Here is a 19,228-nt window from a genome sequence, read left to right as displayed (position 1 = left end):
AAAATGCCACCTCCAGGCCCCAATAACCTTGGTGGCCCTCCAGGGGAGTCCAAGAGGCTCTGTCGGTCTCCAGCGGTGTCTGGCGGTCTCTGTTGGTCTCCAGCGGTTTCCGGCGGTCTCGGATGGTCTTCGGCAGTCTCTGATGGTGTCCAGCAGTCTCGAGCAGGCCCAAGGGACTCCTCCTGGTGCTGTGGTGCTGCCGGCCAGAAGACGGCCGCCCCTCTCCTCGCCTCTTCCCCAGGGCTGAGAGCAGAGGAGATGCCCCCCTTCATGAGGGGCGGGGGTGGGGGGTGGGAAAGCAGGGCTCATCTGTGCCTTGACAGCCGGTGATCTCCCTGATGAGCCTGCCAGATGTCGGTGTGGATGGTCCACTTATGGCTAGGGTCGGCTATGGGGGTGGTGCTGCTTGTTGGGAGCTGGCTGCTTGGAGGGTCCCCGAGAACCCCTGGCGGTTCTGTGGTGCTTTGGGCACCATGGTGTTGGAGGCACCCTGGCCATGGTGGTGCAGTGCCCCGTCAGCCCTGCGGGAGGTGGATCCACCTCCATGGGCTTGTCCTCCCCTGCAGGTGGATCCACCTCCACGGACTCATCGCCATTCTGATGAGTCGACCTGAGGCAGGTCGACCTCCATGGGCTCGACTCACATGCCATGGACGTTGCTCCTCCCGTCAGCCCGCTTCCGTGGTTTGGGATGTGGAGGCATCCTCAGTGGTTCCAAGAACCTCTTCTCGCTCGTCCCACTGCCCGTGGGCACTCGCCTCGCTTCGCCGGGTCCTCCTCTACCAAGCACGCTTGGTGCCAGAATCTCTAGCTGCTCGGCGAGCCGTGGGCCAGCCACAGGGGTGCCTGCTTCTGTAACGGAAGGCTGGTGACGTCACCAACGGAAGTCGCTGTGGCTCGGACGGCGGCCCATGAGGCCATGAAGGCCCCATTCCGGGGGGCCATTTTGCTTGCCAGAGAGAAAGACTGCCCCTCGGGCACTGGGACTGCCCTCAGCTGCCCTTGTGTGCCCTGGGCTCCAGCCCCCTCCTCGTGCCAGGCCTGGGGTCCCCTCAGCAGGACAGTGGCCACAGCGTCCCAGGGGGGTCGGGGAGTCTCCATGACCCTCCAGCCGCTCGGCTCCCTGCAAGTGGCATTGTCCCCGCACCCAACAGTAGCGGAGAGGGGCAGAGGGGAGGAGAGGGGCTGGCGTCCCCCGGGCTGCTGCGCAGGGGCAACGGGAGGAGTCCATTGTAGGGCCACAGAGGTCCTTGGGGCCTGGAGGTGGGGTTTTCAGTCAGAGGACGGGAAGGCCCATGGGGGATTGCTGTCCCCGGCTAGTTCTTGCCTCAGCTACCGAACGGGTGGTTGAAGGTGAAGGCAGACCCGCCCTGGCGTTGCACAAAGGATAGCTGCGGATCAGTCGTGACTCTAGACAAGCACGCAGGACCGATGGGATCTTGGCTACGGGCTCTTTGGGGGAGTGCTTAGGGTGAAGGGTGTGTAGGTACTTCTCCCCCATCAGTTGATTCCCGCGTAGTTCAAGCAGCGTAAAAGCTGTTGAGAGCATACCATCAGTTAAGGAGTAAAGGGAGGTGTTTTTCTTTCCTCCACAGTGACTCAATGAGAAACAGTCTGCAAACAGAAATGTTGCTGACTGTCGTTGAAAGAAGGAAGACAAAGCTGGCTGTGAAGGTGCTTCTGGTGACGGCTTGCTGTGCCTGTGCTGCCGTGGTGACAGCAGATCCCGGTGTGCCCCTTTTTCCCGTGTCGTTCCAGTCCTCTGCTTTCATGGCTTGTATAGATACGGAAGGCTATAGTACCGACTTTTAAACTATCCACTGCTGTCGTGGGGGAAGGTGTCATCTCTCCGCTGTTTAATAGCTTCCGTTCTCCCTTTGGCTCGTGCTTTTTTGTCAAGGCCACTGTGCAGACCACATCCTCAGAGGACTGTTTGCCTGTTCTTTGGGTTAGATTTTTACTGGCTTTGAGGTGACAGAGAGAGACGGTGCAGGTGTGGGGGAGGTGCTGACGAGCACTGTCATTTTCATGTAATGAAAACCATTCTGGGTGATGGAGATCTCAGGACACCTTTTCTATATTCATACCATACTTGTTGCCATGATGCCGCGTGACCAGGAATAAAGCAGGAGATACAGGTTTAGCTCTTAATGGTCATAGGGCAGATTGTCTCTAGGACGTTTCTTTGGCCTGAGTTGATAGGCAAGTTATCTTTATTGGAAAATGTTCTGATACGAGCATGCTTGTGAATACTTAGCCCGGTGCAACTGTGACTCTCTGGAGGAGCTTAGCTCAAGGCCGTGTCTGCCTATATCATCTTGATATAGCTGATAGATTATAGAGGTATAGTCCTCCTTCCTTTTTGGATAATTTTTCTTGAGTCAAGTTTTTAATAAATCACTCAGGACAATTACTATTTGAGTGAGTTAACTTTGGTTCTTCACGAACTTCTTCCTGAAGACAAAACTGGGTTTGAATCATCGGGAATAAAGGAGAAGAAGATATTGCAGAAATACCAGGGGGATCTCTGACTTTCTAATCCCACTGGTAACACTGGAAGTGAGAGCTGAATTTGCCTGCCTCTCCACCATACGTCAAAAATAATAATATTTATGAAGCCTAGGTATTCAGTGCTGTACTTCTGCACAGTTTCACAGCAACGTGTAGACATTTGAAAGTAGCGCAGCCTCTTCTCTTACCTCATTTGTTCTTTGAGATTGTAAAATATGTTTTCTTAAAGATAAAGAAGAGGAGCCTATTTCAGTTGACTTGCTTTTCCTCTGCTTTTATATACTATGCTTCTCTGATACAAAGGCCTTCAGCCCAGCTGGAAGACAGATCACTCTGAAAGTGTGTCATGTAAAACATTAACAAGCTTTTGTGCATTGTTAGCATCGTTAAATATAGTCCAGTGATACCGCAGTGGAAACACCTCTTGCAAACAGTTTCTGGGGCCTATTTAGCCAGGGCTGCTATGCAGCGTGCAGACTGCAGCACCGTAGTGTGTTGTGTAGACAACAGTAGTTGTTGTGTGTTGTGCTGGAACTTGAGCACAGCCACCAGAGGCAAAAGAGACATGCTCAAAATAGACCATGTCCTTCATGAAACATTCATGAAAAGAAGAATGGTAACTTTTATTTTTAAATGAAAGGTGACCTATTTCTCAATCTCCTAAATCCTCAGCTGCTATGCTAACCTTGGGCTGTTCTACCTCTGTTAACCTGTGGATAGCTGAACTGAGAGAAAGAGAAAATAAATTTGTATTGTGTGCTAGATCAGAATGTTCTGATATTTTAAAATCTCTAGGACATCCATATTGTCTTCAAAGGAATTTCAACTGGATCCTAAACAAGTTTGCTTAACAAAAATTCGTACAGGAATAGTTTAAATGAATAATATCAGGGAAGTAATGCACGTTCTCAAAGGTCTTGACTGCATATATGCATCATATATACTAGATTTTTTTTAACACGCTGTTTTTCCTTTAACAATATGACTAAACTTTCAACATAGGTATTGACCAGTTTCAGTCAATTGCATAGAGGTTCAGATTCAAAAGTTAATCTGATTCATGCCAAGGCTTTAAACAGTCTTTTTACTTCCTTTTAAGAATGCCTTATAAAAGAAATCAATTTAAGAGGTTCATGCTTAATTGGAAAATGAATACTAATACTAATGCGCTCTTCAAAAAACGTCTAGGATTTCTCTTAGCAAGGATTAGCCACCTGGCTTAATTTGCAGCCCTCCCACTCCTGCGTTTGTGTAGAAAATCATTCATCCTCTTCCCCGTCCCTGAAAGAGGGATAATGGAAGGAGTGACACACAAGGGCAGAAGTAGTGTCAATAATTTGCAGATAGACAACAAAAGAAGCTGGAGTGTGTCTGATGCTGGTTTTTGTGTTTCTCTTTCCTTGCTCCTCTCATCATGATGCCATCCAAAAGGGAATTCAGAGCTCTAGTGATTGAGATGGTGTTGGCCACCGATATGTCCTGTCACTTCCAGCAAATCAAAGCCATGAAGAATGCTTTGCAGCAGCCAGAAGGGTGAGTCACTTTACAACACTGTGCAGCGAGGGGCTGCATTTCAGCTGGTGTTTTGCCATTGTGTTTGACTTCAAAAGCACCTCTCCAGAGGCCCTCACTCTCTTTGATGTCCACATTGATTCTTTTTCTGCTGTTGAATTTTGAATGAATTCACTTAAGAGTGGACTGGCACCCCCCTATACACACATCTCTATTCTGTGCTGGTGGACCAAAGCTTGAAAAGGTCACCATGTTGGGATAAGCCTCCTTGGGCATTTCCCTTTGCGTATCAGAGTAACATCAAGGACATGATCCAGCTGAGTGACCTCTACAGTTTGAGTATGACTCAAGGTTATAAGATCTGCAGAACACAACTTACACGTTGCCCTTCTGAAGACGGTATCAGCTGCCACCTCTGCAAGGGGCCTGCTCCATAACTAGAGGACAGATGAAAACAACTTGAGATCCACTGAGGGAAGGACTGGAAAATAACAGATGGAGCAGTATGTGGAAAGCCTTTTCTTCTTCCCAGTACGCCACTGGGAGCTGTAATATTTTGTCCACAGCTCTTCCCCATAAAACTCCTTTTATACTGCAGGAAGCTCTAAGTGATGGTCATTTTTTCACCCTGGACATAGGTCCGTCCAGAGCCTCCCAGAACTATACCCGTATCAGACCAGAGTGTGGTTAGCCACTTGGTCCTCTCAGAAGCTACAACTCTTCCAGCTATTTCAGACAGTCAAAAGCTGGAATTAAAAAACAAGACTACCCATCCCAAGTAAATGTTATTTACTGGGTTCTTGGGCTAGCCTCTCAGGTTATGATTTTAAGAAATTGCCAGCCTTTTTTGTTCTGTGGAACCAGGTGCAAGGATCCCCTTCTGACCTCACACTAGTTTTCTGGCAGTGAAACTTTTATCAACTGCTGTGTAGACTCATCTGTGCCCCTGAGATCAGATCCTGTTTACTACAGTAAGATGGTAGGGACCAACTTCTCTTCTGAGCTGCATAAAATGCAGCCCAGCTGAAATGGGGAACACAGCAGCTCTTCAAGCCTGCTTGTGCAGATAAGCAAGCCTGGAAAGGAGCTCAGCAAGGCTAAGCAAAGTTTCTTTTTGCACTTCTTAATGTCTTTGTTACAACAGGAATAGTGTATGTTGGAGAAATGAGACAATCTTTTATAGTTGTCTGATTTTATGAATGCAGAAATCATTCCATTAATATCCTGGCCAAAGATTCTAATGACCTTATTTCCATGCTTAGGTGAGATTTTTGTCATTCTCCACTGCAAGAGCAGACAATTAATTTATTTGATCCTTTGGGTTTTCAGAATTGACAAGCCGAAAGCCTTATCACTGTTGTTGCATACAGCAGATATCAGTCATCCAGCCAAGGCCTGGGATCTCCATCATCGCTGGACCATGTCTCTGCTAGAGGAGTTCTTCAGACAGGTAAAGCCAGGGAAGTTCCTCTGCATTTCTGCAGCACAGAGGGAGTGTGTGGGATTGGGCAAGGAAGTAGGGAAATACGAACACAGACCTTTTCCTTCTTCTCTGATTTTCTCAAGAACCTCCTAAATGATATGAAGCTTTCTCATCTGGCACCAGTAGCACTGGCTATTATGACTTTTGGGAAGTTAGTGTCTGATACACTGCCTATAGATGCAGACATTATCTACATAGTAGAAATTCTAATTTGGGAAGCTAATATGTGTTTCAAATTACCAAAATATAGAATATGTGATGTTCTGCTTAGCTGTAGAACCATAGAAAACAGATTTAGGTAGCTGTACTTTATAGAACTGTACATATTGTTACTGTACTTATATTGCTCAAAAAATGTGAAAAATGCATTACCCTTACTTTAGATGAAGTGAACTGATCTAGTTTATAGCTCACAGTGGACCGCCTGTTGACAGACCCACAAATCTAGACAAATCATTAAGCTCTGTGTGATAGCTATAAGCTCCCCAAGTGATTAATTAAAAGCATTTAAAGAGCTGTCTTAAAAAAAAAAGTAAAAGTAAACAGCACTTAGGAGTGTTTAGGATACTTTTCACCAATATGAATTACTAAACTAAGCAGAAAACTAAGTACTTAATTTCCCTCTGAAATTCAGTAACTTCATGTTTTATAGTAAATCTGAATGTAAAAAAGAAAAATATATGACAATTTTAAAAAAGTTTTAACAATTTTTTTAAATGGCATCTGTTTTTAAAGGCATTTTGGGAATCCCTTCTTAATAAGGACACTGCAAGAATTTGCTTTGAAATGAATCCTTTAATTTGTTTTTCAAACCAAGAATGGGATTACTAGGTGTGAGCACGTAGATCATACCTGCAGCTGTCTCTGTGTTGCCACACAGGAGAGTCATGCCAGTAGGATGATTTTCACAGACATTTTAGGCAAAACTCTGTGTATGTTTATGCTTTTCTAGCTCAAAATTATACTAGATGTGTTAAAATACACCACTGCTGAGTCCCCTAAAGACTGGTGAGGGAATTAAGATTAGCTAGATATGAGGCCACAAAAAGCCCAAGTTTTGATCTGTTTTACACATGTAATGAAGACAAAATTATTGTTTTGTGTTTTCATAAGAATAATTTCATTTCAGCCAACAAATCCTACTTTAGTTTTGAATGACAAATGCCTCCACTTTTAGATAAAGCTTTATATAAAACTTGTATTCTAGTTCCAAATTCAGATGCAGTATTCATTCCCTCTTCAGGAAAACCCCTAAGCTTACCATGAAGACTTGTGTTCATTGAAGTAATTTAGTTCTAGATCAATAAATACTTCCCTACCTGACAACAGAAAAACAACACACACACTTATCACAAGCTGAGAAGTACCACTAGCCAGAGGGGACTATGGTGATAAGAAACTGGGCTGGCCTCAGATTAGGTATTTATTTCCTTATGCTCTTCACCTGCAGACCCTCTCCTGTCCTTTCTGTTAGTGCTCTGCAGAGACATAAAGCCTGACTTAACCTCTATCAGTACAGGTCCCCAACCCTATTGCTTTCCAGGTATTTTGTGATGTGACACAGGTCTTCCTACACCAACTAACCATGCCGTAGCTGTAAATGATGCTTCTGAGTACAATACTGTTTTTTTTTACATTCAGCAGCTATGGTGAGCATCTCTTAAAGCAAACATCTTGCATGAATTAATTTGTTTTACTAATGCACTTCAGCTAGCCATGAGGGAGCTGCCCAAACAGCTTAGAAGTAGTCAAGTATCTCTCTGAGCAGTCAGAAAGGCAGTTAGGGGTTCCTTCCTAAAGAGAATTAGGCGCTGGGGATTTTAAGAGGCATAAGGAGTAAGACGAGAATGATGATTAGATAAGAGCTGGCTTTGAGAGATGTTTTTCCTGAGAGATGCAGCAGACACAATAAAGGAACATTACTTCGAAATATTTCTGTGTTTGGTTTCTGTTTTACCCTGATATTTGTATATCAGACTCCTAACATAAAGCAGAATTGTTCTGCAATAGAAGAATATTATTGCTTGTTGTTCCACCCAAAACTCTAACAGGACTTGTGCCCCCATTTCATGTATGTTATATTAACAAAGAGAAGAAGAATTCAGCTCTTCTTATGCCTACAAAAGTTTTTCTCTGATTAGTTTGCTGGCTATTTTAGCCTCCATTTGACATTAGTTGGAACACTGGCAAGAAGTTCAGCACAGTTAAAGTGAGCTGCTGAGTTAAGGAATTGATTCTATAGTATAGTTAACAGGCTATTTAAATTTGAATGCTCAGTGGGGAGTATTGCAACTATGTCATCCTATGTATCTTCTCAGCATAAAGCAATATGTTATAGAGTGACTGAACCAAATTAAAGGGCTTTTTGAGAATATACAGCTTGAAAGACTGGAAAAAAATGGGGTTATAACACTTGATCTTCTGCACCGTCTTGTGATGTTAGAAAAGGACTTTCAGTTCTGAGGGCTGGAAAGTGTGTTTGGACTTTTGTACTTAAGCACTTACGTAAAATGTTGACAATGTCAGTGTTTCCTTTGGAAGAAAAAAGTAATCTGCATCTGGCCAGCCATGACATGTGAATTCCTTATCTGAAAGACTAAAAAAGACATGCAAAGAAGTGCAAGCCTTGAAGAATCAGTACTGACACTGATGTTTTCTCTTGAAAGGTTTGCTCTGAGAACTGAGTTCTGCTGGGTTCTCTGGAGAACTGCAGTGAGAAGCGTTCTTGTGCTCAAGTGGGTTTTTAGTTGATGCATAGAAGTACCAGGCAGGCAGGGAAAGTTCTGAGGAAAGATTCACTGGAATCAAGATGCTTAATTCACCAACTACTTCTTGGACTACAACTTTTCCAGTCAGACTCAAATTCTCCACAATTTGTGTTAAAAAAAAAAACAAAAAAACAAATCAAAACTTAATTAAAGAAAGTAAAATGAGAAGCTTTTACAGTCATGACCTAAGATATCGAAGTGCAATGTGTCTTGTCTTTTTCTAATTTCTTCTCAATTTTGTTTCTTTAGGGTGACAAAGAAGCAGAACTAGGGCTTCCCTTCTCTCCACTGTGTGATCGCAAGTCTACTATGGTTGCTCAGTCTCAAATAGGTATGTCCCTTTTGGTACATGCAAAGTAGCATCTTAAAAGCAAAACTTACTCCTCCCTGTGGGGCTAAGATCATGGTGATCTCTCATCATTTGGAAGTATGTTAAAGAGAAGAAATATAGCACAATGGTGTTATTTTCCCCAGATCAACAATTGAAAGCTGAGGAACCATTAAATTTATGGTGGTGGTTCCATGCAGTAACCAAGTTACCTCTGATGTGTCTGCAGAGATGACTACAGTGCCTGGTTATGACACTACTCCATGGTTTTCTGAGCTGTGAAGATGAGGTGCACACGGCAATGTGTTGTGATATCATTGGTGTATATGAAAATGTAATGTCAGTCCCTTTGATGACCTGGGCAAAACCTATTGTGTGTTTTTCCATTTATTCCTCCCACCCTTTCCCTCCCAGCACTTCAATCCAACCAATATTTTTCACTGAAGCCAACCAAATAGCAAAACTTTTTCTGCTCCACCCATTCAGAAATGGAGATCTTTTTACAGACTCACCAACAGCGCTTTCTCTACCTCTCCTCCAGTTATTGAGTGAAAAAGTAGGAGAAAGATGAGGCAACAAGCCTGGTATTTGGTGAGAAGACAAGAGGGACTAAGTGAAGTAAAACTGTTCAGGAGGCTGGGGGCAAAAAAAGACAATAGAAAAGGTGGATTTGTGGGTGGATTTTTATACCTAGGAAGTAAGTGAAGTAGACAGAAGAATGTGATCTAACCTCAACTGGAGAATAGGGTGCCAAATGGAATAACAGAAGAAAGATAACACGGACCCTAAAAATGAGGGAACTGAGACCAGAAGCAGAAAGAGAGAGAATGTATTAAAGGAAAACAAACAAAGAATTTGAAGTATGAAATTTCTCTCAAAGAACAAGACAAAGACATCCCTGAGCCTAGGAAAGTTCAGATTCATATCTGTGGCTAAGAGCCGTTTCTGTTTAAAATTATTTCATTGTTCCTGTTAGGCAAGCCATTCTCTGAGGGACCCCATCCCAGATTTTTCTGGCTTTGGAAGTTTAGACAGTTCAGCCAAGAATCTGAACTTGAAAGCCCTATGCAAGCCTGGCCTGGTTGCCAGACTTGTAGCGTTTACTCCTCTGCAACGGTAACCCAGAAGAGCGGGAACGTGTGTAGAGCGCAGTGCAGCTGCTGAGGACATTTGTGTTCTGCCAGCAGCTCGGCGGAGGGAAGCAGCAGCAAACTTGAAGTACTGCAGTCTCAGCTAAAACCCATGTTGAGGACTCCTGGGCACACTACACCTACTGCTGTGCTGTGGGAGAAGATAAACTCTCTCTCTCTCTGGCTGGTGTGGAGGGAAGTGAATGTAGAGACTTCTCTTTCACATCCCTTCTATCAGCTTTCAGATATGCCCCTCACTCCCTACAAGGAAGAAGAGTTCTGCTTCCCACGGCATCCTTCTACGTAGGGTTGTGTGTGCTTGGAAACCAGTTTTCCTTGTCCTCTTTTGTGCTCCTTTGCTCAGGAAGGCCAGGAAAGCCAAGAAACTTCTGCACTGATGCCCCTTGTGTCAAGCCACTGCAAAATTAATGATGAATTAAACCATCAACAACACAATTCCAACTTACAAAAGAGGCTCTCGTCAGTATGCAAAGGCAGCCTTATTTAGTCATTTACTGTTTGTCATTATATTTGATTTGTGCAGTTTAGTAATCCATGGACATTAATAGGCTGCTCTCTATAAATCTTGCCTCCTAACATTATAAAATTTTCATTTCTCAGTCTGCTGCATATATTGGCAGAGTCTTTCTGTAACATCTCCTTTGTTAAATCAAAACCTCTTATATTTCTGGCTATCTGCTGAGGTAAGGCTTTCAAAGTTGTAGGCTAGATTCTCGGACAAATAATCTGTTCACGTTCATTTATTTACCTGATTAATAGCCTTAACAAATTGTTCCCTGGAATAGTAATTACTACATTTCTTTGCAAAAGTAAGTTCTTCTTGAATTCTAAATCGTGCTATTATCTGCAGCAAGCAGCCATCAGTTCCCACAAATAAAAACCCTCTGCCCTTTGTGAAATAAAATTGTGCTCTTGGTTCTGTCAGGGACAGAGCCTAGAAATCCTGTTGTGGTGGCTCGACTTGTTTGTAGTTGTTGGTTTCCTGCCCTAAGGTCACTGCAGATGCAACAACAGTGGGCAAGCATTTTTATTAACAGAAGATTTTCACAAATGCAGACTGAAGGTTTTGCAGTACGGACTTTTTCCATGGAAATGAAGCAGTCTAACAGCAAAAGCTTCCTCAAAAGAAAGAATGTCTCTCTCTCCTGTTGCTTCAGTTTGTGAAGAAATTGTTCAGAGTTTAAATTGATATTTAAAAACCCCTGAATATCAAGTAATGAACCTGAGTTTTAAAACCTATTAATGTTAATGCTAATAACCAATTTATCATCCTTTTTCCTCTTCAATAGAATGAGTGTGGTAAATATTTCTGTACCACAGTGAAGTACAGAAATCAGAAGAGATTCATGTCCAGAAGTCAGGCTGCTTATCAGACTGGGGGAGACAAACAAACTGCAAAGAAAACCAGGCCAAGATTTGTATTTCCCAAGAAGAATATCAGCAGTTAAAGCTTCTCTCTCTGTCTCAGACTGTAGAAAGCTTGTCTGACTGGAGATCAGCCTTTGTTGTCATTGTCCTCTTTTGCAGCTGATAAATGTAGCAGCATCCTTTTATTTTTGTCCTTTGGCTGGCAAGAAAGAAAATTACAGCTTCAGAAAACATTGGGTAAAGGCTGATGAGTGCATGCTGATGATTCTCTTTTTTTTTTTTTTTTTTTTGGTGATGGGCTTTGGGGGAACTGTCCTCCTGCCAGTGTTTGCCGTGGTGAATGAAGTTGTGTCCTCAGGTGGAATGAATGAACACTAGGCACGTGCCTGGAATCCACCCTCAGCATGCAGTGTTAATTGGTAAAATCATCTTAGTCGCTGGGGTACAGAAATATTTACCACATTCATTCTATTGAAGAACAAAAAGGATGATAAAATGGTCATTAGCATTAATAGGTTTAAACCCCCAGGTTCATTATTTGATATTCAGGGGGTTTAATTAGCAAACTAAATCACCATATTTAAATCACAGTGTCTTTAGGTAAGAAGAGAGAGAACACGGTGTGGGGGAGGCACTTGGCAATATGGCATAAGTTACATAATTATTAATAAAGTCCTAGGTTTTGTTTCTACAGTAGCAGATTATGTTTCCCAACTTTATTATAATCCCCATTTCAAAGTAACATAGTTGAATAACTTATTCAGAGAATAGAGGAAAAAATACCACTTATCAAAGAAAAGTTCTCCTAGGTCTTTCAGTTTGTTTACCTGTGGTCCCTTGTGCCACCTCTGCCTGTCTTTGTTGATGAGATGCAAGATTTCTCCCAGGGAAAACTTGTTTCTTAGATGCTTACAGCTGGACCTTGTGTTTATGTGTGAATGTCGAGTATCTCAGGAAGCGGATCCCACCACCCCGCTGCTGAAGTTAGTGACACACTCATGCATCTGGTATCAGAGATTTGCCTGTCTCAGGGTTGTTAGTGGTGATGGAGCAAATGGCAGTGGTATAACTTGCCAAGCAGAAGTGACAAGGTACCATGGCTTGGGTTTCTTTGATCATTAAGAGGTAAAAATTCTTTTGAGTGAAGGGGACTAGAAGAGACATATAGACAGGCAGACACATGCATATGTAAATCAAGTTTTCATTGTCCTCAGGATTCCTGTGGCACACTTAACACTGTTCTCAGTCAGTACAATTTCCAGTGTTTTAAAAAATTGTATGAAGTTTGCTGGGATTATCTGGGTTGTGATCTAGCACACAATTTCCTGTTGTGGCTTTATACTGCATACATTTCTGATTAACTCCCTGGGAGGAAGGGAGTTCTTTTTTCCCTAAATTTGAATAGGTAACACTGTCTCAGTGTTATGGAGGCACGTGATTCAGATGTTCAGATAAGACTGGATGCATATTTTCTCCAGATTTACAGAATGTTAGTATGAAATTCTGAGAACTTGCAAGAAACGTTTTTAATTTGGCTAGGCATGAAAATACACTTACTTACCCATCGTTTCAGAAATTTAGCAAAAATCAGGGGAGGGAAGTAAAACTAGAAGGATGCTGAACTGCTTTGCACTCAAGATGTGGATCAAAGCATCTGTGAATTCTGGTGCCTGGACCATGTGGTCTCTTCTCCTTTTATTGTTCTGTTGTCACCTAGAATTGCCAGGGTCTGTTGTAGAAACATATCATGACCCAGTCAGAGAAATGGTAATATTATGAATGTGTAATTAATAGTTGATAATTACCAAATCTTTAAAAATTGTAACAGTAGGGGAAGACCTGAATCCCGATGTGCATTAGGAGGGATTAAGGACATCATTGTTTTCTTGGCTACCAGCAGCACTAAGAAATTTGCTAAGTGAAGTGCTAAAATGAACATAAGAAATAGCCCTTGCCCCAGGTGAGAATTTAGGGGAAGATGTAAGGTACTATAAGCTTCTCACTCTCACATTTTTTCTGTGCAACTTGGATTTTCTTTCATTTCATGAGCTTATGGCCACAGGGCCCTTCAGTCTGCCCTTCCCAACATTCAGATCAGAGCGGTATTCATCTCTGTATACTGTATACTGAATTAGAAATTATTTGGCCCTTTATTTTTTTCCTTTCCTTATATTAAAAAATGGGGGTAAAAGCATCTAAATGTGTTTTATTATCAACAAGAACAAGCTGGCTGAGCACTGAGGAGAGAATATTCACAGCAACCCACTGATACGCAGTAAGGGACGTGTGCATGTAACTCCAAACCAGCAAAGCTTACCAGTATTATTACTGTTATATTAATTTTCTGCTTTTAGAGAGTTCATCTTTGAAACTGGGTTTTATCCAAATCCGCTAGGAATTTGGCTTAAATTTATCCAAATCCGCTAGGAATTTGGCTTATAACTTGTATAAAACAAGTTCTGATGCATCTGTTTACATTCTGATTTGCCACAGTTTCTTTCCAGTGTTTAAGTAGGTACCTTTTATTGCATGCTATATCCAGGCTCTTGGGTCAGGGATTAATGCATAGCTCCATTTTCCCGTTCTAGTATTTGCCTATCCCTCTTTCAAGGTATTTTTTTTTTTTTACTCTGTCTTTTACAGCGTGGTTGTCTGTGATCACTGAAGCAGTGACTCCACATAAATCCTTCTCTTGCCTGCTTGACTCTGCTTGTGTTTCTGCTCAGGTTTCATTGATTTCATTGTGGAACCCACTTTTACTGTGCTGACTGACATGACCGAGAAGATTGTGACACCACTCATCGATGAAGCTTCCCGCTCTGGCATGTCCGGGTTCAGGCGTTCCAGGTGAATAACCATGCGCCCTCACCCTTCACTCTGCACATGGTGCCACTGCACCCAACTCCCCTGGTTTCATCTCCACAGTATATGTCTTCCATGTGGCTTAAAGCCCTATATCCGCATTGCCAACACCACAGCTCACCTTGTGACGTGACTTTGTTGCAGGGAAACTCCAGCCCAGAGGAGGGCAAAGAGGGAGGCTGGCATGAACCTGAGCCATGCCTCCAAAGGCAGTGAGCACAAATGGTTGTAGCCATGCAATCAGGTGAACTTTAGTGTGCTCTCAGTCACTAATGTCAAAGAGAAGGTAGAGGGAGTCGTTGGGAGGCACTCATTTCTTCATGTCTAGAAGTATAAATGGGGTTGAAATACAAAAGAGGACTGGGAAGTATAAGCACACTTTAGTGATAGTATTTAGGGTTACACAAATGTGTGAAGTACCACCAGAATTCACCTGGAGTTTGGGTGTAAGGAGTCTTGGCCCATTCAACCTGCTCTGCTGTTGTAGAGAAACTATTCTTTTAATAGTTTCATGGACAGGGCATGTCTTGGGATTCAAATGCCACGTGGCTAGTGCTCCCTCGAGTAGAGCTACCAAGTCAGGATTCTCTCTCCCAAGTGACTTCTTTACTCTTGGGCTGTTACACAAAGAGTAAGCACTAATATCTTTCTATGTCAGTTATCTTGCTGCCTTTATTAAAATGTGCACAATGAAGTGTTCATCCTTGAAAGACAACTGTAGGATCTGTAACTGAAATGAATGCCTGATTTCAGCCTCAGCTGAGCTCACCAAGCCCTGGACAAAGGCTGGCCTCCTGTCCTGTGCCTAATGGCTCCCATTGGTGAATTTTAGGAGGCTCCTCCTTTGACATATTTGATTTCTAGAATTGTCTGACTCTCCAATGAATATTTAGGGAGTGAAGATGCACAACAAAGGTAATGGCAACACTTTGAGTGATTCTATTTCTTAGGGACTATGCATACCAAAAAATAAGCAGGGAAAAGCTGCCCTTTATTTCTAATACTGGCTCAGGTTGTGCTGTTTGCTTTAATACTGGTTGCCCTGGGGTGGGAGGGAGGGAGGGGAGGATGAGGGATTCAAGCTTAGTTTTTGTTTTTCCTGGTTGACTCTGTTAAGTTATCTAGACTTACAGTCGTTATTTCTTCTTAGCTGTATTTGGGTGTATGGGATACTGATTTCTTCTGTGTTTTGTGATCTTGTGTCCCAGTCTGAATAGCATTAGTCCCTCCGAAGTTAAAAGATCAAGTGTCAAGAGCACTGGGTCCGAAGGAAGTGCCTCACTCAACTGCTCCATACTCACTGTGGACTTCAAATGTTTTAAAGCCACCTGGACTGAGGTGGTGCAGCAGAACCGGGAGAAATGGAAAGCGCAAGCCACCAAAGGTAACAGCCAGGCTTCTTAGTGAAAGAATAAAAATTCTTTTGACCTCTTCTTCAAGCTCTTCTTCAATCAAATTATTCTCCAAGTAAGCACTATTAGTTTGAAAGAATCTGCTTTTCAAGGTCAACAACCTACACTGAATTCAGAAAGATAGGAACATTGTGACTCATCTGTGCCTTACACTCTTCTTACATGGTGTGAGTGTACGTAATGAAGAGGATGTGGACAATGGGAGGAAAAAAAAATATTTGTGAGGGAGGTCCCCTAAAGTCATGAGTCAGACTCAGAGTGTGTGCAAAAATAGCTGGAACGGCATTTGTAGAGATAGGTTATCAGTTGTTCACTGTTAAGATTGAAAGAGGTATAGATGATAGTTCAGGGGAGAAGGACAGGATATTCTGGAATCACAGCTGGTTTCGTATTTCTGGTGATAACTTGGATAATGAATTGGGAACTATGCTGCAAATGCTCATGATGTCGTCAGTCTAGGAGGGACTGCAAATATTTCAGAAGAATATGAGGGCTGTGTTGGTTGCAAGTTGACCAGGGTTCAATATTGTCATGCTGTTGAAAAAAAAAAACAAAAAAACAAACCCAAAACCAAAAAAACCCAAAACAGACCTTGCTTCTAAGACCCCTCTGGCATTCTTCCTGTCTTTCCAGCAGTAACAAGGCCCCCACAGTAGTGCTGTGTCCAGTTTTGGCCACTGCAGTTCAGGAAACATATGGACCAGTTGTAGACAATACAGAGTACAGCAGTGCAAATGATGATAACTGTCATTTATAGCTGAGAAGGTTTATAGCTGAAAGCAGTTTTCTGAAGACTACTGCAGCTGCAAAATAAGGAAACTATTTTTTTATTCAAATACCCTGGGCTGTTAAGAGGACAAAAAATTGGCAGGTGATTATAACCTGGTAATAGGTTAGACATTGGCAAATCTCTACTGTTGGAGATCTTTCGGAACTAATGAGAGCCATCTGTTGAAAACGACTTAGGTATAACTGCCCCTTGCCTCCAGGGGCTGGATGATTGCCCAAGGTCTCCTTGAGCCCTGGGGTGATTTAGACCAACTTTGGAACCAAAAAAGGAGGAATGTATCACTGATTTTTTTTTTTCTTCATGAAACTGTTTGTGATACAATTTCTTCTCTGAGCTGAATGCTTGTTACTCAAACCCTTATTTAATGGAGTTGTTGTATTTCATGTAAATGGAAGGCGTTCGATTTTAATGTGTTATGTGGCCTTGGCTTCAGGGCTGATGGAAGATTTGGCGTAGCTCTCCTATTTGCCAGAGCAGATTGGTCCTCTTCAACTGAAAGGCCTGTCTAAAGGTGCAGGAAAGCACACATTATTATTCAAATTAAATCTTCATTTGTGATTAAAACTTGCCATTCAGGAAAAGCCTTTCTAGGCATTCCATGAAAATGAAAACAAAAACATAATTCAAAATCTGCTTATTTGCCAGGGGCTTTTCTTAGCTTTTTATTTTTTTTAATTGGTATTTACTATTTCACGGTTCTTTGTGGACCAAACAAATTAAAGCTAACCAACCAAACAAAGCATTTAACATGGTCAGTGTCTCACAGTATAGGAGTGTTGAGTGAATGAAGCCAATACAGTTAATTAGTTTTAAGGATTTCATTTCAACATGTACCGTACATATTTGCTTGTCTGCTAGGGATCTACTAGATAAAAATCCCATATGCAAGAGAGACCTGTGGGGAAATAAATAAAACATATCTTACATTTCACCTAAAACAAATATATACAGTCGATCATAATAGATTCTGGCTATTTAACTTTTAAATGTGCTTTGTGCATGCATATTTTTTTAACCTGAAGGATTTATACAAACGTATGGCTCAGCATACCTTTGTATGGGCTGGGGACTAAGGAACTGTTCTTGGACTCCAGAGCCCTCACATCAAAACCTTTGCTCAGCTGCTGTCTTGCTCCTGACTTGCAGCAAGTCTCTGCACCCCGCTCCATCTGCCTTGCCTGCCTTAGCCATATGCAGCAGGGCCTGCCGCACAGCAGGATATTAAATTGCTGACCCCCGTCAAACCGGTGTCTTGCAATGCATCAAGATGCTCTGCCAATAAAAATAAGAATTATTAAGAGAAGACAGATAAAGCATTTAACTGTTGGTTGACAACAAATAGCAACTGGGGATCAGAAGAGGAGGAAACCCATCTATTATTATTATTACTATGACTATTATTATTATTATTAAATGATTTGTAGAATACTGTATTCCCTTTGGTAATGGCGTTGTCCCTAGAAGCATCAGTGAGCTGTTTTTATCCTGAGTGTGGTATTTATAGAAAATTTCTCGGACTGTGGGGGCAAATTAAGTGGGTTTATTACTGATCTCTTTTTGCTTAAAGGATCATCATTAAATAGCTACAAATTAAAAAACCGGAATAATCAAACACCCTGATGTGCAAAGCACCATTTAGATAAAGTATTTTCTGACACTAATTTTGACAAGAGGCACTTGTCCAATGGTGCTGTAGGAAGCCCCAGTCTCCTGAGCCGAATCTCTCTCCTGTGGTTCAGGTGCAAAATGCAGCATTTTTTTTCAGATCCCCAAATGAGAGGAATCCTGTATACCATGAGACTCCAGGGAAAATATCAACATGCATAGCTGAGCTATCTATGGAAGCTACCATAGATTTCAGGAACGATTAATAAAGTGAGGGAGGCTCATATCTAATTTAATTACATTTTTGTGTGAGCATAATTTATTAATTTATAAATTAATTAACTTTAGTTAGCTGCTGGCAAGGAAATATAGATTGGCATTTCTTATAAAGACGGCTTTCCCCCTTTCTCTCTTGTATCCCATCGGTACATTTTTCTCAAAACCAGTTCTGATTCACTCGTAAGAAGTATTTGTCAAGACACTTAGAAATTCTTTTGTAATTTTTATTCACTGGCCAAGACCCTGCTCCTGTAAGGAGCAAAACATCTTCCCTACAGGTGTCAAGAATGCTTCCATAGGACCAAGGTAGACTTTATTCACTGTTTTGTAGGATCTGTTTGTCTGTTCATCAGCTTACACAGTCTCTCAGAAACCAGGAGATACATCTGTTTGTGATTCCTATCACAATTAAAGTGCAGTTGGTTGTCCATGATGGCGTGATGGGTGGGCTGGGATATTGCCGACCCAAAAGTCTTGAATACAGGCATAGAGCAGTCACATCTGAATGCTTAGACTCGGTATGGATATAGATATGCTCTGAAGCTGCATAAGCTTGCAGGTTCCAAACTGAGTGTGTGTTGAGCTACTCAGCTGCTTCTACAGATTTATTCTCTATTGATCATGGAAAAGGGGGAGAAAATTATGGAGTCTCTGCCCAGAGTCTGTGCGCACCCAGATGGGTTTATTAGCTTGAGGACTGCGCTGAGGGTTGTTCTGTCCTGCTTTCCAGTGTGACGCAGGAAGCCACACAGAGCCTTTGCAGCTGAGTCTGGGGGGGTGTGCTGTACCCGACCTGGGCTAGAAATGTAGTGGTCTCAACACCTGGAGCCAAAGTAATTTGCAACCTATGTTGTAAGTGCGTGCTGCATCAGGACCCCAGGTTTGGATAAGAACAAGAGCAGTATCTTGAATGGGGGAAATTGGCTTCTCTGTGAACTTTTTTTTTTTTTGGAATGACAATATTTTGAGATGCTGCTGTTGTTTAACACTCACTTTTTAATTTATACCTTTGCATATTTGTGATTGACTGTAAGACTTTCTGGGATGGAAGGGCAAGTACTAGTAGCAATATATTAGTCTGCCAAGAAAGGACAGAGCCATAAAGAAAGGATAACGGTAAGTGAAAGGGAAGAGATTAGGAAGCTGGCATTGGAAGCAA

The 19,228-nt window shown here is 42.3% G+C and overlaps 1 protein-coding gene across 4 annotated transcripts in view; it reads left to right on the top strand.

Annotated features, from left to right (window-relative positions):
* Window positions 1-19,228, top strand: part of PDE1C (phosphodiesterase 1C) — a 336,098-nt gene that overhangs the window by 275,364 nt on the left and 41,506 nt on the right. For all 4 annotated transcript variants that reach the window (XM_076330826.1, XM_076330828.1, XM_076330827.1 and 1 more), the window contains 5 exons: window positions 3,943-4,044; window positions 5,353-5,473; window positions 8,524-8,605; window positions 13,848-13,968; window positions 15,192-15,367. In XM_076330826.1, coding sequence (XP_076186941.1) covers window positions 3,943-4,044; window positions 5,353-5,473; window positions 8,524-8,605; window positions 13,848-13,968; window positions 15,192-15,367 — 602 coding nt within the window. The remainder of the gene's footprint in view (window positions 1-3,942; window positions 4,045-5,352; window positions 5,474-8,523; window positions 8,606-13,847; window positions 13,969-15,191; window positions 15,368-19,228) is intronic.

Source organism: Aptenodytes patagonicus, chromosome 2, assembly GCF_965638725.1.
Source record: "Aptenodytes patagonicus chromosome 2, bAptPat1.pri.cur, whole genome shotgun sequence".
NCBI classification, from domain to species: domain Eukaryota; kingdom Metazoa; phylum Chordata; class Aves; order Sphenisciformes; family Spheniscidae; genus Aptenodytes; species Aptenodytes patagonicus.
The sequence above is the reverse complement of the archived record's forward strand: the minus strand, read 5'-3'. Positions and strand labels throughout refer to the sequence as shown.